At 61.1% G+C, this 19,848-nt stretch overlaps 1 protein-coding gene across 3 annotated transcripts; it reads right to left on the bottom strand.

Annotated features, from left to right (window-relative positions):
• Nucleotides 1–892: 892 nt before the first annotated feature.
• THOP1 (thimet oligopeptidase 1) lies at nucleotides 893–18,693 on the bottom strand. Of its 3 annotated transcripts, none has more exons than XM_022565648.3 (13): nucleotides 18,531–18,693; nucleotides 16,158–16,370; nucleotides 13,712–13,860; nucleotides 12,589–12,696; nucleotides 9,801–9,903; nucleotides 6,503–6,663; nucleotides 5,344–5,479; nucleotides 4,777–5,143; nucleotides 4,495–4,696; nucleotides 2,506–2,692; nucleotides 2,272–2,400; nucleotides 1,508–1,644; nucleotides 893–1,257 (listed from the first exon to the last, which is right to left on the bottom strand). In XM_022565648.3, the coding sequence occupies exons 1-13, from the start codon at nucleotides 18,544–18,546 to the stop codon at nucleotides 1,102–1,104; spliced, it is 2,064 nt and encodes a 687-aa protein (XP_022421356.1). In that variant the 5' UTR covers nucleotides 18,547–18,693; the 3' UTR covers nucleotides 893–1,101. The 3 variants fall into 3 exon arrangements, with proteins under 3 accessions (XP_022421356.1, XP_089761894.1, XP_022421359.1); XM_089905768.1 differs by having other exon boundaries at nucleotides 1,508–1,608; XM_022565651.3 differs by having other exon boundaries at nucleotides 1,145–1,257; nucleotides 1,508–1,667.
• Between the last annotated feature and the right edge of the window lie 1,155 nt (nucleotides 18,694–19,848).

Below are 19,848 nucleotides of genomic sequence, written 5' to 3'. Positions count from 1 at the left end.
CACCCACCCACCGGCTCTGGGCCAGCAACCAGCCCAGAACACAGAAGGCACAGAAGTGGGTGCAGGGAGCTGAGCCAGTGCTGCAGAAGGGCAGACACCACAGCCTGGTCCACAGCCGACTGGCCCAGGGCGGGTGAGAACGGGCGGGCAGGCTGAGGGGAGGACAGAGCGTGGCACGGCCTGCCCGCCTGGGCCCCAGGGAGAAGGTCAGGGTGCTACCCGCGCCCTCGCTCCGCTGCCTGGCGTCCTTTGTGGGGACAAAGGGCTGGAGGCAGGGCTCCCGAGGAGCTCAAAGGCCAGGGAAGGACACACAGGACGGTCCAGCCCACCCTACCGCTCCAGTGGTGCAGCACCCTCTCTGAATTCCTACTGCCACCAAAAAACACTCCTAAGGCCTTTGGGAAGAACTGCTAGGACCCAGGAAGACAGCCCCTTGCTGTGGCCCAGACTTCACGAACTGCCGGCGACCAGAGGAAGCCAGCCGGCCGGCCGTGAGCAGGACAGGGCACGGGGACAGGGCCAGCCACGGCCGGGCTCCCCGCAGCTGTGCCCACCGCCAGAACCAGCTCCCGCCAATCACAGCCCCCGACATGCCAAACAGTGACGGGCGAGAGGCCGGCAGGAGACTGACACCACGTCACTGGAGAGCCGGCCCGGCGAGGGTGGGGGGGCCATCCCCGTCTGAACTCACCCCACAGCTCAGCCGTCTCCCAGTGACCCAGACGCGTCACCAGCGGAGAGCAGCCTTCAACGGCCCCAGGGCCGATCCCCGACCAAGGTCAGAACTCCCGCCAGAGTGATGGCCCCCATGCCACTCCTGTGGTGGAAGGGATGGCAGTCAGAGACCAGGACTGGAGCCTTTTTTTTAATGCCTCCATTTCAAAGAACCGTGTTTTAACCAGGAAAGCTCCCCAGGAAGGGGCTGTATTAGTGCAACAAGTGGGAGCCTTGACGCCAGGCTCTCTAGACACATCCAGGTGGAGGCTTTTGGCCCAGGCCGGCCGCCGGGGACTCAGGGGCTGGGGGGACACGCGGCCCCTCCCCTGCCCCGGTGGGGCGCTAAGGCACCCGGCCCACTGGGGTGGGCAGAACCCTGTGCCGTCAGCAGGCTGGCGGCTCGCAGTCCTCAACCTGCAGCCCTTTGCTCAGGAGGAAGGCGTCCTGCTTGGGGTCCCGACCCAGGAAGAGCCTTAACATGACGCTGGCGTCCTGGGAGCCGCCCGGCCTCAGGATGCAGCTTCTGTAGTCCATGCCCACCTGCCGAGAGGGGGCGGGGCTGCAGGAGGATGGAGTAACCCCACCCGTGGCTCCAGGGGCCAGCAGCATCCAAGGGAGGGGATCTGGGGGTGTGGGTGTGGCCACCTCTGCTGTGGCTGAACAAAGGGCAGGGGAGCAGGAGGACCAGGGCAGGGTCCTCAGGGCCGGGCAGGCCCAGGCGGGTGGCACAGGCATCTAGGCCCAGGCCGAGGAGCGCGGTCTTGGTCTGCGCGGCAGGCCGGCCTCTCACCTTGCCACTCAGGACGCCCTCCTGCTTGAAGCGTGTGTGGAACATGTCCGCGGAGTACACCTCGCTCCACAGGTAGCCATAGTACTGGGCGTCGTAGCCGCCTGCCAGGTGGCCGAAGGTCGCGGGCATGTTGGTCCCTGGGACACACGTGGAGAGGCTCCTGCCCGGCCCCCTGGCCCCTCAGTGCCCCTTCCCGAGAGCGGGGGCCTCAAAGCAGCCCTGTCTGAGACCCCTGCCACTAGAGGGAGAATTGGCCCAACACTTCAAGAAAACAGGGACCTTGCGGGCAACTCAGTGGAGGGACACAAATAAATCTTTGCCCACTTTCTGCTGAAGCTCATGAGGGTTCACCTCTAAGCCTCTTACAAGGTCAGCTGCCGAGGCTCCGAGGGACGAAACGGGGCTCGCCCTCCGCCACGGGGAGAGCGCGGATTAAAGCGCTCACGAGGGAGTGAACCGCGTGTCCACACCGACATGCACGTGCAAACCTGTGGATGCGTTCCGTCCGGGGTATGAAGCCCTCTCCTGCCCCTTCCAGGCTCTCCAGAAAGCACCTGCTGAGCCGCCCACCCCACCCTTGGCCTCCACGGGCCACAGCGGGAGGGACCAGCCCAAGAACCGAGGCGGGAAGAGGCCAGAGGTCCGACGGCCTCGGCCGGAGGGTGTCGGTCGGTCCCCCTTCACACACCACTAGACGATCTTCCTGACCCGGGCAGTGGCCGCCACCCCAACCCCTAAGGTGGGCCTGCGTCGCGCGTGGCTACCTGGCGTGGCTGGGACCCCGAGGATCTCCTGGGAGAGGCGGGCATACTCCTCGGCTGGGTCTGCGGCCGTCTGCGTGTGCAGGGCCTGGTCCACCTTGGCCAGGACGATCTGGCGCAGGTTGAAGAGGCCTGGGGGGCAGGAGGAAGGAGACGTGGGACTGGCTCTGTGTCCAGGCCGCCCTCTCCAGCCGGGCGGTCTGGGAGCTCCCTTCCCTTCCCTTGGCCCGGCCGCACCTGTGTTGGCCTGCCGGGACTTGATGAGTTTGTCCAGCAGCTCCTGGGGGACGGCGCTGCCCGTGCGGTAGTGCTGGGACATCCTGAGCAGCGGCTCCACCTCCCACACCCAGTTCTCCAGCATCTGCGAAGGTGCCTCCACGAAGTCCCGCTCCACGTGTGTCCCACTGAACATGGCGAACTCGGCCTGCAAGGCAGGCTGTGGAGCTGCAGGAGGGCCCACCCCGGACCCTAGACCTGCCCGGAACACAGGGGTGCAGAGAGCCCGCCACCCCGTGGATCACCGCGCCCCCTCCCCACCCATGGAGCCAACACTCTCCAGCCAAAGCCCCGCACCCAGGAGGCAAAGGTGCGGACACGGCGCAACCGGATGGCGGCCGTTGGCAGGCGCTCTTTGCTCCTCTTTCGTGCCTGAAATTCTTCCTGAATACACGGCGCCTGACGCAGTGCGGCTGGAACCCAGGCCCGGCAGGTGTGGATCCACACGAGCCCAGTGACCCCGGCATGTCCTCCCCAGGCCCCAGGGAGCAGGGCAGACGCTGCCTCCTCACTCCTGGGTCACTTGACCCCCAACTTCCGGTTCCAAGCCCCAATTGCAAACAAGCGTCCTTCTCACGGTCTGCTGAATGCTCCAATGTGTGCATTTTTGTGTTTCTGGGGTGATTTCTCGGCTCAACATGGCTCCGAGCATAGAGCTGAAGTGTTGGCTGGTGTCCCAAGTGCAGGAGGGCGGTGACGTGCTCACGGGGACAGTGCGTGTGTCAGATGAGCTTCCTTCAGGCGAGGGGTACAGCCCCGCCGTGAGTGACTCAACAATTGCTATCAGACCAGGTGTCTTTAAACAGAAACGCACATCACATGTGGCTGCGCGGGGATCGGTGGCGACAACGTGGTGACAGAGGGCGACCCCCAGCCTCACACCACAGACAACACTCCACCATAGTGGACAACAACAAAATTAAAGGCTTGATTACAAAACTTCTAGGCAGAAAAGGCAGAAGAAACTAGACAGGAGAAACTCAGTACCTCGGGTTAGAGAAGGATTTTTTCCATAGGACACAAAACGTGCAAGAAAACAGTTAATAGACTGAACTTCAAAGTCAAAACCTTCTGCTCATAAACATACTAGTAATAAGTGGTCCCTCCACACACGGGGACATCCCTCAGCCACACAGAGGGGTGAAGCCCTGACACTCACTACCACGTGGATGGACCCTGAGAACACGATGCTCAGTGAGAGAAGCCAGACACAGAAGGACACACAGGGTGCGACTCCACTGATGGGAAACGTCCAGAACAGGTAGATCCACAGAGTCAGAGAGTGGGTTCCTGGTTGTCACGGGCTGGGGAGGGAGTGATAGCTAAGGGCATGTGGGACATTTTCAGGGTGATGAAAATGTTCCAAAACATGGCAGTAGTGACGGCTGCACAGCTCAGTGAACTGTCCCCATGTGCTCCGGTGCAGCCTGTGACAGCATCGCTCTCGGGACGGAGGGCTGACCGCAGGAAGGCTGAGCAAGCAGTGGGTCCTGGGCCCGGCCGCTCAGCTGGGGGCCCCACGTGGGGAAGTCACTGGGACTTGCTGAGCCTCCATCGAGACTGCCAGCAGCCCCAGGGCCTCACTGGGCGCGGCGTTCCCGGCCCCAGAGCCTTCCCTCTGGTTCTCATCACTGGCTGTCACCAGACTTGCAGGCAACGTTCCTTTCTTTTTTCTTTTTTAAAGGCAACTCTTGAGTACATGTATTTAACATGTAAGGAACCAGCCCTGACACCTTGATCAGTGGCTTCCAGCCTCCAGAGGCTCCAGGACATCCATTTCCGTTGTTTACGTGCTCAGTGAGTGGGGTTTGATGATGGAAGCTGACACTGAGGGCGTTGCCACATCCGGGGTGACGTCAGCTGAAGAATCCCGCGGCGAGGACATGCCTGAGGACCACGCGCGCCTGGGCCCTCCCCCTCTCCTGCCCGCAGCCCAGCGCCCGCACCCACCTGGGAGCAGAGCTGGTGCATCACGTGCCCAAACTCGTGGAAGTAGGTCTCCACCTCATCGTGCTGCAACAGGGAGGGTGCGTCGGGCGTGGGCTTGGTGAAGTTGGCCACCATGGCCGCGATGGCGATCTGGCGGCTCCCGTCCTGCCGCAGGCAGCCCGGCTGCAGGCCGAAGCAGGCCGCATGCCCGTACTTCCCTTCCCTGGGGAGGGACGCGGGGTGAGGCCCAGCTTCCGCAGAGGATCCCCGGCCCATGGCCGACACGTTCCCCCAAGCACACACCGAGGGTAGAGGTCCAGGTAGAACTTGCCGATGACCTTGCCCGAGGCCGTGTCCCGGACCGTGTAGAGCGTCACATCTTCGTGCCACACGGTGGCGCCCTCCTCAAGGTCGAAGGTCAGCCCCAGCAGCTCCTGGTAGATGCCCAGCAGCCCGCGCGTGACCACCTGCATGGGGAAGTACTCCTTGAGCAGGTTCTGGTCCACGCGGTAGCGCGTCTCCTCCACCTGGTTCATGTAGTAGCGCATGTCCCAGGCGTTGATGCGCCCGTCAAAGTGCAGGCCCCGCCTCTGGCACTCGGCCTCCTTTAGCTCCAGGATCACGGCCCGTTCCTGCTCCCCGAGGGGCTTCAGCTTCTGGGCCAGCTCATCTGCGGGCGGAGGGGAGAGGCTCGGCTACGTCCCTGGGGTGGCTCCCCAGCCGCCCCCAGCCCTGCGCCCCTCGAGGCAGAATGAAGGGTCTGGGAAGGTGACCCCCAGGCTGACACAGTGGGGTCTCAGGCAGCACCGCGTCCAGTCCAGGTCTGCCTGACCCCGCTCCCCACTGGGCCCCAGGGGGAGGCAGGGTTACCTAGGAAAGTGGCCACCACCTGGCTGGTCTTGGCCATGTTCATCTCCAGCACGTAGTCGGCATGCGTGCTGAACCCCAGCAGGCGGGACTTCTGGGCCCGCAGGCTCACCAGCTCCCCAAGGATCGCGCAGTTCTCCTGGAACCCAGAGACGGCCGGCGCTGGGGACCATGGGCCATGCCCTCCCCGTGGGGCCCCGGGCCAGGTCTCTGCAGGCGGGCAGGGCTCCCAGGCCGCTGGCGCGCACAGCCAATACCCCTCCCTCCTCCTCCTGGCCCAGATTTCTAGACACTTTGGTGCTGTCCTACCATGTGGTCTTTATAAACAGGTCCTTCGGAACCAGAAAGGTCGTGAACCGTGATGGGCTCTAAGGCCAAGGGCGGGAAGCAATGCGGCCAGGCTCTCCAGGAGCCACCAAGGGGCCTCCCCAGGCTCAACAAGACAAACACGGCTGCCGTGCAGACAGTAGCTCAACCCCACGGCGCCCGAACACCCAGCCCCTGGACGGTGAGACACCTGTTGCTGCAGGTGGCCCGTGGCTCACTGATGAGGCCCGGCCCCAGGCGTACGCCACCTTCTCGGGGGCCACCTCTCCTGTCTGCAGTGGGGTTCTCCTGGGAGCCCCCCGTCACCACAGCACCAGCGTGGCCTGTCTGTAGCCCAAGAAGGCGGGGACACAGGACTGTCCCCCGTGCCCCCCGCATCCCCCGCGAGGCCGAGCGAGCACCAGTGGTGTCTGCGGGGAAGATGAAGGGCTCACGCACAGCCCCCATCTACTGAAGATGCTAAATGGGAGAAGCACAGACTGCAGCCACACGCGGTATGGACCAAACACAAGTGTCCTTGCAGAACCCGATGTCTGAATGTCAAGGCCGTGCCCGGGCCACAGCGAGAAGGCCCAGCCCACATGCTAGGCACAGAGAGGGGATGCGGGGGACCTCTGCGAATCCGAGCTCCTCGGGCATCCGGCAACACCCGAGAGGGAGAGGACCTGAGGCTAAGGCTTGAGAGCGAGGGAGCAGAAGCACGAGCTCAGGAAGAGGCTCAGACCCCTGCCCCGGGGAGCCTGGGGGACGGAGGCAGACCCCCGGACACCTGCTAGGGGCGGAGCGAGCTCGTGGGCCCCTCCGGGCACTGAGCTGGCAGAGGCGGGCTCCTCACCCGCTTGCACCGACAGTTGAAGGCCTCCTCCACCTTCCTCCTGGTCTCGGGCACGTGGCATTTCTTCAGGAGGGGGAAGTAGTGCGGGTACTTGAGGGTGACCTTCAACTTCTCATCCTCGGTCTTCTCCAGCGAGTTCAGGAAATCCTCAGGGAGCCCTCCTGTGGGAGCCAAATCAGGGAGCTCTGAAAGGACCCCGTGGGCTGCCCGACCCAGGTGGGAAGGGAGGGCGTCCCTCCCGCGTGGGAAGTGAGGAACGGGAGCCAGCAGGGAGCACAGTGCCCGGTGCGGCCTACCCAAACGCCCACTTCCCACCTCTGCAACCAAAGGAGCCACGTCAAGGGCTCTCCCGCCTCAGACAGCCACTGCTCTCCTCATCAAGATGCCCTCGGGGAGGAAAAGCTATGTTCAGCTCCACCCAGGCCAGCCTGCACCTGCAGACGGCGTTCACCCTGGGACAGGCTCCACCCCGGGACAGTGCCCACCCCGGGACAGTGTCCACCCTGGGACGGTGTCCACCCCGGGACAGGCTCCAGCCTGGGACAGCGTCCACCCGGGACAGTGCCCACCCCGGGACAGTGTCCACCCTGGGACGGCGTCCACCCCAGGACAGGCTCCAGCCCAGGACGGCATCCACCCCGGGATGGCATGGGCTGCCGTCTCCTCTGTGTCCTTTCTGGGTGGATGGCACCAGTGGAAGGCAGAACCCGCCAGGCAGCCCTGACTGGGCGGTGCCCCCGCCCCATCCCAGCTGTCAGCACTGCTGCAATGGCTGGCCTCCAACCTGGCCTGTCCTCTTAGCATGGAGACCCGGGTGCATCGCCCTCAGACTAAAACCTCCAGGGACCTGTGCCTCACAGCCTGGGCGATGCAAGGCCACCACCCCTCATGCCCCAGCCTCGCCACCCAGCTCAGCCCTGGGGCCTGGGAGCTGAAGGAGGGGTGGAGGAACCCTAGAGGATCCCCCTCAGGTGGGCCGTCTCGGCAGGCCCCGACAGGTGTGCCCGTGACTCTAACCCTAACCCAACAAGAAACAGCTGAGGGAGAGCCACCCTTGCCCCGAACCGGCTCTTCCTCCCTACTGGGACTGGAAGACCCTGTGACTCTCTCTCAGCCTCACACTTACCCAGGAGCCGGTTCTCACTGTTGGACAAGGTGGTGAAAGCATGGAAGGGGTGCCACGAGGCGAATCCCTAGATGCTCGACCTGAGCTGAAGGCACTGGTAGGCACTCATGGATGTGTGTCTGTGCGCGTGTGTGCACACAGCTCTCGTCAGCTGAGGGGGCCTAGAAGCAATAACTCCCAGCATCTGGGCGCACACCCAGCAGCCAGACCTTCATTCTGACTATCCCGCCAGGGCCAGGCCGGGCTGGGCCAGGGAGAGGACAAAGTGAGCCCGGCCCACCCTGTGTCAAATAGCAGGTGCTTGAAGAACCACAGGGACACGTCCACTTGAGGGGCTCTTCGAGGCCACACTGGGACAATGAGCATCTAAGTAATGACAGCAGGGGACCGCACCCCACCAGGAAGACCAGGACCTGGAAGCCCACACATACAAAGACACTGGTCAGCAAGTACTGGGGGGTGGGGTGGGGCAGGGGGGTGAGTTCTGACTTACAAGAAGATACAAACTAAGAGATTACACAGGACTAGTGGGTGAAAACAAATGAGAGGAACCAACCTCCAAGCTTCTCTGGAGAAATGACTGACTATGAACGGAGAATGGCGCCTTTACAGAGAAGACGCCTAGAGGAAATTGCCTTAGGACTGAGATTTAGGGAAAGAAACCAAAGTGTTATGTGTGTGTATGACTCTCTCTCGAGAGGGGGAGGGAGGGGGATGGTGAGAGGGAGGGAGGGAGAGGGGGAGAGGGAGGGAGGGGAAGGGAGGGAGACGGAAGGAGGGGGGAGAGGGAGGGAGAGGGACAGAGGTAGAGAAAGAGAGGGAGGGAGAGAGAGGGAGAGAGGGAGACAGAGGAAGAACAGGAAGCAGGGAGAAAACAGAGAAAGAACACACCATCTATGTTTCTGTAAAATGACACCAGGGATCCTTCCACAACCGGAGAAAATAACCCAGCGAGGCTCCTGCTCAGCTGGAACTGAAACTGCAGACGGGGTCAAACCCCACCAGGCTGGCCACACATGTCCAGCCACCACCCCAGCCCTGTGAGACAGGTCACCAGGGCTCTGAATGTCTGCTCCATGGAGCTGGGGTTCACCCTCTCGCCCGGGAGGCCGGGCCATGACAGCAGGGCCCCTGGGCTGGACAGATGGGGGGAAAGCAGCCCCACAGGACAGCTTGTGCCAGCAGATTCAGCTGCCAGTTTCCGGAGGCCCGGGATCACCCTTTGGCCCGTGAACCCCAGGAGCCACATGGGTCTTGCTGCCCGGGACAGGGGGTTGGGGACCAGAAGTTAGGGCAGCAGAGGTTGGCGTGATGGACCTGAAGCATCTGCCTGGGTCAGCGTGCATCCGTGGGTGTCCCCAAAACCCACCCGCCCAGAGGCAAACGAGGTGTCACATCTTATGCAACAGCCTGTTACACAGAACCGGTGACGATGCTCAGCCCCATCTGAACCCCGGGCAGAGCTGACAGGCCGCTGCCCACCTGGCCTAGATTTTGCAAAACTATCAGCGTGGGCAAGACGGAAGCAAGTTTGTAAAAGGTTCAGGAACCGATCAGCAGGGAAGGAGCCTGGAGAGACAGGAACTAAATGCAATGCCTGAGGCCTGGCTCAAGCCAGATGGGGCCAGAAACGTAAAGACTGCCATCGGGACGGCTTGGGGGACCGCTCCATGCTCTGCTTCCCGAGGGCTGCCTGTACCCGGGGACTCAGGAGGTGCCCTTGCTCCTAGAGACATGTCCGGAGGCCCTGGCGCAGGAACAGCACACACAGCATCCACGTAGGGAGGCCGGGCCCGGGGAGCACATGGGGTCTCCCTGGTGCTATTCTTGCCACTTCCCTACAGGTGTGAAGTTTTCAAAATAAAGCATTCGAGGAAGAGGGCAGAAGTTGCAAAAGCCGCCCAGGCCCCAGCCCTTCAAGACCCCACGCCTGGTCAGACTGGGGAGGACCCTGTGAGATTAAAGAAACATCACAGAGAGCAGGGTGGGGGTGGGGTCTTGGGGGACAACTCCCTTTGGGGCAGAATCTCGGTAGACAGACCGCAACCGCCCCCAAGGAAGGATCCAGAACATTGGGACCCAAACACTCTGAGCACCCCAGCGGAAGAAGGCCCTCCCGGGGGTCAGGGGCACACAGACGCCTCTCCACCACCGTGCGGGGCCCGCACGCACCCAACTCCTCGCGCGTGAATGGCAGGAAGGTGGTGTCCTCGTTCAGGTTCTTGTTGAAGTCGATGCACAGGAGACTCAGCTTCTTCTTGATGCTCTTGATTTTCTGAAGGAAGAAGACGGCCGTGAGATCGGGGGGCGGGGGCACAGAGGGGGGTTAAGGCAGAAGAGGCGGATGAGAGGAGGGAGATGGGAGAGAAAGGGCCTCGGGTCCTAACTGTTAGGACCCTCCTCAGGAGTTACCCCAAGGTGACAGTCTAAGATTCAGCCATTTCAACGGAGCTAAGTTTCTGTCCCTTCAGGGTCTATCTGGTTTTCAGAAACAGGGAGAAATGGACCAGCCTGGGGGAGGGAGCGACGTGGGGTGCAGAGGAAGGCACCGGCTCCCTGGGGCCCCTGCCGGGCCAGCAGTAGGAGGGACGCCTTGAGGACCTGCCCAGGCTGCACCCCCTGCCCGGCCCAGGACTCAGCGCGCCCGCCCCGCTCCCGGGCTGAACAGCCATGCCTATCGGAGGACAGGAGGGGCGCTGGGGGAGCGTGCCCGCTGGCTCTGCCAGGAGCAGGGGCTCGTCGGGCACGCCTGGCTCAGAAGCAGCCCGAGGGACGCCGGGCGTTTGCAGGCAGCAGGCGCCGTGCCAGACACTGGCCTCCCTACAGCCTCACGGCCCCATGGGCCACGACTGGGCAGGAGCACAGGGCGCCCTGGGAGGGCGGGGCGGCACTGAGGACCTCGCCCCGCGCCAGCAGGCCGCCTCTCCTGGGCGCCCTCCTCCCCGGGCGTCCCCGTGGTCCCTCCGGCCAGTGGTTCTCAAGCGTCAAGGCGGTCTGCGCAGCCCCAGCGTGCACACCCTCGGCTCCCCCAGCCTCGAAGCTCCACGCGCCTGCCGCTCCGCAGGACTTCGCACCCAGCCCACCCTGGAAGCTGGAGTCCCACAGTCCTCCGAGTCCCGGTTTCCTCCACCACAAGGCACAGAACCGGCCGAAGCGGGACAGCGTTTTTCTTGAGAAACAAGAACTGTCGCTGAGCCCTGGGTCGGGCCTGGTACCTGCATTAACCGCTTCTGTCACTTTCTGACGCAAACCAGCCAGCGCAGGGATGCACCCCAGCCCCTTCTGTACAGGGCTCCCACACTCGGGGCCACCGTCCCCCCGCGCTCATCACCCTGGGTAGGCCCAGAGCCCCGGATCATTCTAGCCGATCCTGAGCTGCTCCTTCCCGGGGACGCACACCTCAGGCTCCAGTCCCCAGCCACCCCTCCCCTCCTTGCTGCCGAACCCTCGTGCTCCCGGGAAGCCCTAGGTGACGAGGCGGGCCCCTGCCCAGAACCGCGAGTGGCAAGCTCTTTCCTCATCTGCTGGCCTCACTGTTCTCTGTCCTCCACACAAACCGACTCGGTCAGCGCTCACGACCACCTGTGAGGGGGTCCTCGGGTCACGCACGTTGCAGAGGGTGAACAGGGACAACGGGGTCCAGTGACCGGCCTCCGGGGACCCAGCCGGTTGGTGGCAGAGCTGGGTCTGATCCCAGAGGTCAAGACGCGTGCAGCCACGGCGCCACATGCCCCCCACCGAGGTGATGCGCTCGACCATGGGTGGCTCGCCGTGCCCGCCCCCCTCCCCACCCCACGAGGCTGCCTCCCGGGAGGGGCCGGGCTGCCCATCGCCCACCTGTCCAGGGCGCTGCAGGGACCCCGTCCTGCTGGAGCAGGGGTGGGAAGAGCTGAGGGCTCTGGGGTCCACGTTGGGGGCAGAGGGGTGTCAGGTAACTGGGAGGACCTGAAGGGACAGGCCCCGGGGGGCTGGGCCCACTGGGAACCTGCGTGGCCACAGGGCTCAGCCCAGAGAGGAGGGAGTGGGTGAAGGCGGACGCGCTTGTCAGCCCCCCATCACCCCCAGCCTCCGTGCCCAGCGGGATCCGCGCTGTGAATTACGGGAGAAACGCGTCGGATCTTGGCCCCCAGTCCTGGCACACAGCTCCTAAACCTAAAGCCACAGGATGGGTTGCATCTTACAGCCCCACTGCCTGCCCACCTCCTGGGAGGGGAGAGGGACAGGGGTTGCAGCGTGAATCAGTGGCTCATGGCCAACGATGTAATCGTGCTCATGGAACGAAATCTCGGTAAACTCGGGGCTCAGAGAGCTGCCGGGTGGGCGCCTGCAGGGAACCCGGAAGCCCCGGCCCCGCCCCACGCCTCCACACCTCCTCCAGCCACCTGGCTGCTCCTTATGATAACCCGGTGGTCTGGTCCGTGGACTGGGTGCCTGTGTTCTGGGGGGCCGCGCTAGCCGATGAATGGAACTCGGGGTGGGCGCGTGGGAACTCCTGACACAGCCTGTCAGCCACAAGCGCAGAGGACGACGTGGACCTGTGGCCGGCGTGGGCCGAGCCCTGACCTGCGGGCTCTGACTCCGGGTAGATGGAGTCCGAACTGAACCGTAGAAACCCAACAGTCACAGAGCTGCTGCTACGGGAGCCCCACGGGCCTGGCGTCGGGACGGAAGCTCTGTGGGAGCAGGGGCTGAGGGCGGAGTGGGCTCGGAGGAGGCGGTCCTTCCTTGAGACCCTCCCAGCAAAGCCACGGGGGGCGGGGGGCCCGGCTGAGGCGGGGCTGAGGCGGGACGCAGAGAGGGGCCCAGGCCGCCCGTGCTCTGGGGAAGCCCTGTGACCCTGAGGACCGAGGGCAGAGCAGGTGCAGTGGGACTGCTGGTCCACGTGGACCTTCCCTCCTGGGGTTGAGGCGGCAGAAAGATGGGCAGAGGCAGGCACGCGGGGCCCAGGCCAGGCGCTCACCTCCTGCGTCTCCTCGGGCAGGTGGAGCCCGTTCCTCCTGCCCAGGCTTATCAGCCGCTCCAGGTACCGCGACGCCTCTGGCCTCAGCGAGTCACTCTGGACCTTCTCCTAGAACAAGATAACCAAAGCTCTGCTCGCAGCAAAACATCGAGACGGTGCCCAGTGCTGGCGAGGCAGCAGAGAACAGGGGAGTCATCGCTGGAGGCCGCGCAAGTCAGTGCAGCCACTCTGGAAAGGAGTTGGCCAGTTTCCTAGAAAGCAAAACTTCCTAACAAAGCAGCCATCGCAGGACTCGGCAACCGCAGTCATGGGCACTTACCCCAGAGAAATGGAGACTGAAGTCCGCACAGAAACTGTACACAAATGCTCGCCTGACTGGGAAGAGCCCCAGACCGAAAGCCGCTGGGGACCTTCCCAGGGCAGCGGATGACACGGGCAGTTGTGTCAACGTCAAGAGCCTGCTGGGACGCTGACTTTACTTTCACAAAAGGTGACACTGGGGAAAACGGGGCCAAGTAGCCGGGACCACTCTGAATCATTTGTTACAACTGCACGTGAACCTACAATTAATTCTGTCAGTGAAAACTTCTGTTAAAAGCAGCACTGCCTGCGCTTTCAGAGGCCCCCGCCCTTGTGTCTGCACAAAGCACCCAGGGGCCTCCCCTGGTCCCGAGGGATACGCATCAGCGGGTTCTAAGAACCACCCACCAGCCACGTGAGAAGTATCTGTGGTCCCCCCGACACAGGCAGCAGTGCTCGGCCGGCTGCACGGAGCACCCACAGGAAGGCAGGAAGTGCACACACGTGTTACTCGTCCCTCACCTCACGTTGGAGACTGGACGTCCCCTCTAGGTGTGCCCAGCAAGGTCGGGAAAGTGAGGTGACGTGTGGACCCGGGAAGGCATTTTATGCTTCCTCTCCTCCCTCCCACTCGTCTTTGTCACGTTTCTAACGTCGTCTGCTGTGGTCCAACAGCCCCACCGTGAAACTCACCACCTTCCCCAGGCCCAGCCCACAGCCCGTGGTGCCCACTGCCCACCTGCGGGGCTGCCTCCAGCTTGACACCTCGTAAGCCCCGGGGAGTGGAACGACCCAGTCTGAAGAGGTCCCACCGCGCGCTCACCTGCAGCCAGACGATCCTCTGGTACACGTCCTGCCTCATGCTCATCTCCACGTCGAACTCGGACAGCTTCTTGTCCGCCTCCGTGCTGGCTGTCCGGATGTCCTTGGATGGGGAGACGTGCTGCGGGAAGTCAAGGATGTTCCTCTGAACTGAAACAGGGAGACGACAGGACAGGTGTGAAAACGGCCCCGGGTGGAAACGGGTGGGTGCCAGCCCCAGGCTAGAGATGGGCGCAGTTACCCCCGTCCTCGGGGACTCACATTCCAAAAGAGAAGGAACTTAGCTCAGGACACCCCAAGCCAAGAGGGACCGGAACAGGGAGTAGGATGAGACCGGAAGAGGCCAAAGGGACTCGGTGCCAGAAAAGAGCCATGGCTGCCCATGGCTACGCTGCAGCTCACCAAAGATTTTGTACTTCACGGCACACGTGTACGCTTCGTGAGACAGAACGTGTGGCGGCTGTGAAAGCACACGCTTCAGCCGAGTCACCACATGACCCGCAGACCCACCCCCAGGTGCACACCTGAGAGTAATGGAACATCCTCCACCCAAAACTCCTACACACGCCATCACAGTAGCATGATCCGTAGTAACCAAACAGTGGACACGACCCAGGCGCCATCAGCAGATGACTGGACACGTGTCCCTCCACACACGGGGGCATCACTCAGCCATGAAAAGGGGTGAAGCCCCGACACTCGCTGACACGTGGACGGGTCCTGAGAACACGATGCTCAGTGAGAGAAGCCAGACACAGAAGGACACACAGTGTGTGATCCCATTGATGGGAAACGTCCAGAACAGGAAGATCCACAGACACAGTGGGTTAGTGTTGTCAGGGGTGACTGCTGATGGGGTCGGGGCTTCTTTTTGGGGTGATGGAAGGCTCTGGAATTGGAGAGTGGTGAAGGTTGGATATGCTAAATACACTAAAAACCAATGACGTCTATGCTTTAAGTGGGCAGATTACGTGGTATGTGAATTCTATCTCAACACAGCAGTGTTTAAAAAAGCATATACTTTGCATGGGGGAGACCTGAATTAACATCACAGTTTGGTGGCTTCCACGGTTCCAGGCCACCGAGATGGCCCAGGTCTGGTGGGTCAGCTGCAGCGTGGAAACCTCTGCAAGGCAGTCACCGGCTCAGCTGACTAGGCCAAACACGGTGGGGCTCTGGGCGGGTCTCATGCCGGTGGCCTGAGAGCAAGCTGTGAAAAGGACAGAAACAGCCTTTTCTGTCCGTTTGGGATTTGCAGACTGTTACTGCACCGAGTACGACAACGAAACACCAGAGTGTGGGATTAGTCCAGGTGGCTGGTGTGGGGAGACGGGGCACAGGAAGGGGCGCTGGGCGGAGCTCAATCTGTGCTCAAAGAACCCGACACCCAGCCAAGCAGAGGGGAGGGGCTCCCCGGCTGGCACGAAGCCCCCAGACGGGACGCAGGATGAGGGGCAAGGCGGTGCACGGCTGGGCCCCAGAGGCCACGTCGAGGGCTCCCACCTTGACCCCCAGGGCAGTGGGAAGGCACCGGAGTTGGTCGAGGGGAGTGCCATGGTCCAATTCTAGTTTCCTTTAAAATTACTCAGGTTACTGAGGGGAGATGGAAAGAAAAGGCCACAGAAGTAGAGTAGGAGAGACCAAATTATGTCTGGCAGGGTCCCTGCCGAGGTGGGAATTTGCATCATCCACCCTCCAGAGCCTCCTGCCACAAATGAGAGGGGAGACTGAGCCCGCCACCCCTGTCCCGCGCCCGCCAGAGCAGGGGACTGGGGGGCAGAGCCGGCCTGCGGGCTCTCCATCCGCTGCCTGAGCCGCAGCCCTCACCCTTGGGCCCAAGGCACACTGGGTTCCCCCAGGGCGGACCCTCTGGAGTCTAAGCCTGCAGGCCAGGGGCAAGCAGACCCTGCACGGCGAGGCGTCAGGGACATGTGAGAATCCCGCAGCTGGAATTCAGGGATTCTAGACGGTTCGCAGAAAAACAGCTGCTCTAGAGATTCCGGCACAGGGGGTCTCCTCGGCTCAGAGTTCTCTGCCTCATCAACCTCCGCAGAGGGGGCTCTGGGAGGCGAGCTGTGTATCTGACATACAAAGGCAGCAGACAGACTGTGGAGGCGAAGAGGGAAGGACCCACGGGGTGGCGATGAGGACGCCTCAGGGTATCAGGGGACCCAGGGCGCCATGGGAGGAGAAAACCAAAGGGGACCAAGTTCAGCGGCTCAGAGAAAACAAACAGATCCCCGGGCAGGCACACGGGCAGGGGTGAGAAGGGGCTCCAGTTTCAAGGCTGGCACGTGAGCTGGCTCCCCAAGAGGAGAAGTGGCAGACACTGTCTGACGCTGCCGTTCTGGGCCCTCGGGGACAGAGCAAGCTGGCCAGCCCGGGCTGCCTTTCTCCACCGGGCCCCCGGGGAGGAGGTGGTGTTGCCCAGTCTGGGCAGGGCTCACCTGTGTAGGACACTTCCACGTCGGCCAGCGCCTTGAGTGTGTTCTCGTAGGACACATCTTGGAGCTCCTGGGAGCCCACGCGGTCGTACACGCGCTTGGTCTCCTCGATGAGCTCGGTGGTGAGCTCCCCGATTTGCTGGGCACTCAGATCCCACCGGAGGTAGTTCACGGCCGAGCACGGTGCCGCCACGTCCAGGGCGTCTCCTGCACAGGCTGGACCCAGAAAACAGAACCCCACACCCGGCGTGTCTGCTTCAGGCTCGGAATCAGGGTCAGAGTAACAGGCTGGGGAGAGCCCACAGTTTCCCAGAACAGATGGCGAGGCCCCAGGGCTTTCTGGGGACGCACAGGGCGATTGGTCCTCTAGAGCACAAGGTGATCCTGCCCCCAGGGGACACTGGGGGATGTCTGGGGACGTCTGTGGTTGTCACCACTAGGGAGTGATGCTCCTGCCTCAGCGGGGCCAGGCGTGCTGCTCAATACCCCACAGCAGCCAGGACCGCCCCCAGGAGAGGCCCCGCCCCCGAAGTCAGCGGTGCTGAGCGGGACATCCGGCATATACCTGCGTTTCACTGAAAGAATAACTGCACTGCAGGGTGGTACCCCCAACCTCCCTGAATGGAACCTGGAACATCTGTATTGTATTACTTCTCTAAAAGAGGGGGAAATCCTGATGACTGTGACGTCCCTAGCCCCAGGAGTTTTTGGATACAAGACTGTGGTCCTATAACAACAGCTGTCGGGCTTCCCTGGTGGCGCAGTGGTTAAGAATCCACCTGCCAATGCAGGGGACACAGGTTTGAGTCCTGGGCCAGGAAGACCCCACATGCTGCGGAGCAACTAAGCCCGTGTGCCACAACTACTGAAGCCCGCACGCCTTGAGCCTGTGCTCCGCAGCAAGGGAAGCCACCACAATGAGAAGCCTGCGCACCGCAACAAAGAGTAGCCCCCGCTTGCCACAAATAGAGGAAGCCTACGCGCAGCAACGAAGACCCAACGCAGCCAAAAATAAATAAATAAATTAATTAATTAAAAGAAAAACAACAGCTGTCACTTGAAAACCTTCTTGTGTGTTCCAGGGTGTTTTGACCTCACTGAACTCTCAGGCAGTTCTGTACTCTGCACCCTATGTGGCTCCACTTTACAGATGGGAATCCTGAGTTTGCCATGATGCCACAGCCAGCAAGCGACAGAGGTGGGGTTCAAAGCCGGACAGCTTACTTCCACTGATACACACTAAGTGGCGGGGGGAGCCTCTTCACCTCAATAGAGGTTCGATTTTTCTGGCCAAATGACTGCTTCAAATTAGAGAATATCTTTGCAGAATATTCTGGATTTCAAGAACTGCACAAGAGGGACTGTGAGTCTGCATTAAATCTGGTGGTAAAGAAGGGCTCCAGGAGCTCAGGAAAGGCGGGAGGTCCAAGTCAGGTGGAATTGTCGGGAAAACCTTTTGGAGGAACTAGGATTTGAAAACTTGGAGCAGGCACATTCTTTTCATAAATATTTACTGATTGTCACCTACGTCCCAGGTCTCTGAGCTAACAATCCCGCAGCAAACAAGGCAGACAACATTCCTGCCTCCCTGAGGCCTGAATAACCGTAATTATGATTATCAGCATGAATACAATTATCACCATCATCACAATGGGCTGCAGAAAGAGCAGAGGGAGGATAGGTGGGCAAGAGAAAATTCCAGGAGGCACCACTCAACATCCTGGGCGATTTTCTAAAACAGAGAATGCGGGTAGCATCGCTCCCCTAAATGAAAACCAACCCTTCCATAGCGCCTCTTTGTGCTTCCCATAAAAGGGACTCCCAGCTGTGTTCCAGCTAAAATGACCTGTTGCTCTCCAAACGCCCTGCTGGTGCGCTTGCCTCCCCGCCTTTGCCTTCGCGATTCCCACCACCTGGGACGCTCCTCCCGCAGGACAGCTGCTTCTCCCCACGGGGTCCAGGCTGAGTGAAATGCCACCTCCACCGAGAAGTCCTCTAGGACCGCCCTCCCTAAAGAAGCACCACCAGCCCCGGCACCGACGACTGTCTAAAGCCCTCGCTTAATTTTTGCCTGTTGAACGTCCGTCTCTGGCTCTGGAACTGCGTCTAGAACTCCCTCAGAGTCCACCCAAGGGCCAGACCCATCCTCAGCGAAAGCGACACGGAGTTTGCCGAATGAGTGAAGCGCTGGAAAAGTTGTTCATTCATTCGGCAACCGAGGGTTCGGGGTTCCGGGCTCGCTGACCCCCCTCCCATGCCTGGGCCCGGGTCACTCGAGAGTCACTGGGCTCCGCTCTTAGGCCCCAGGGGCCACCCCGAGGAGCGCGCGGCTCCTGGGTCCGGCGAGCGGGGCCAACACCAATGGGCGGCCGGTACCTGCGGGGGGCTTCATGGCTGGCGGGTGTGCACCGGCGACCTCTCCCTCCACCTGGCCTGCGTCGGCGTAACAGCCGTCAGCCTCCGTCCACTCAACCGCCGAAGCCTACTGGACTGAGGTGCCCGCCGCCCGCGCACCAACTGAATGCTGGGAGACGCGTGCGCCGGACGGCAGGGCGCACGCGCACCCCAGCTCCGCCCACAAGCCGAGGCTGTGCACCCGGGCGCTGACTCCTCCTGAGCATGCGCTGGAACCACCCCCGCCCGTCATTGGCTCTCAGTGGTGAGAGGGCAGAGCCTTCGGGGAGGCGTTTCCATGGAAACCCACACAGCTGGCACCTCGGAGCCTTCGCTAGGTTCTCTCTGCCAGTAGTTCGCTTGGGCTTCTAGCTCCTGTATTAATTTGTACTTGCCTCCTTTCTACCTTTGTTGGGTATTTGGCTAGTTTTACAAGTTTTCTCCCTCACTTAAGGTCCTCCGTGGTCGCTTCCCATATCTCAGGCTCTTATCCCATTCCCAGCATCCTGGCCAGCTTCTAGCGTCTAATGAACAGAGATGGTGCGCCACATATGTTAGCTGAATCCAGTTGGTCAATTAAATTAAACACACATTCATTTAAAAAACAGAAATGTAAGCAAGTATCATTGAGAAAGCTTCAGTGAACGGATCCACGACTTCAAACAACAGGTGTTTTGGAACAGTGCAGTTACCTGACCTATATCTAGGGTTCTCGGTTAACACAAAACCTTGAACCGTCTAAAACACCCAGAAAGAAAAAGTTGCGAGAATTAAACCGGCCCCAAAACCCACCTCCTTTATTTCTGCAAAAGAAATGAAAATAACCCAGGGTGTTAAGTGTGCATGCGTTTTAAGTAGGATAAAAATGAGTTAGGAGAACGCTTCTGGCAACTTTAACGCTAATTTACTGGGGAATTTCCCGTTACCCACCCTCGGTTTTTTCTCTCTTGAGGACATCAAGTGTAATTCTGTTACTCTTCATTTTCGCTGTTTCCTGTACTTGGAGTGCTTTCCTTCCGTTCTCCAAATCCACGTGTGAAAGAGAGGCCTTCCCTAATCATCCCAGCCAACTTACCCCCGCCCATCACAATCACAGCACCCCACTTTTTCTTCATAGCGCTTGCCATTAAGAAAAATTTGTTCATTTATGTACTAGTATACTAGTTTATAGTCCGTCTACCCCAATACAAGGTAATGAGTGAAAACATTTTGTTGGCCATTAGAGTTGGTGTGCAATAAACATTTTTCGATTATTAGACATTTGCTGTAAACAAATTTCTCTATTACTTTACTCTTATGG

Source organism: Delphinapterus leucas, unplaced genomic scaffold, assembly GCF_059928025.1.
Source record: "Delphinapterus leucas isolate spDelLeu-1000000601 "Yukka" unplaced genomic scaffold, BTC_Dleu_Yukka2 spDelLeu_asBTCV2_sq25, whole genome shotgun sequence".
NCBI classification, from domain to species: domain Eukaryota; kingdom Metazoa; phylum Chordata; class Mammalia; order Artiodactyla; family Monodontidae; genus Delphinapterus; species Delphinapterus leucas.
This window is presented reverse-complemented; position numbering and strand designations above follow the sequence as displayed.

What these genes read in the sequence shown, in the direction of transcription:
- THOP1 (XM_022565648.3), bottom strand. An exon ending in CGTGGAAGTGTCCTACACAG is followed by an intron (nt 13,861 to 16,157) that starts GTGAGCCCTGCC and finishes TCCCTGTTTCAG; the next exon opens with TTCAGAGGAACATCCTTGAC. An exon ending in ATTCACGCGCGAGGAGTTGG is followed by an intron (nt 6,664 to 9,800) that starts GTGCGTGCGGGC and finishes TGGCTCCCACAG; the next exon opens with GAGGGCTCCCTGAGGATTTC.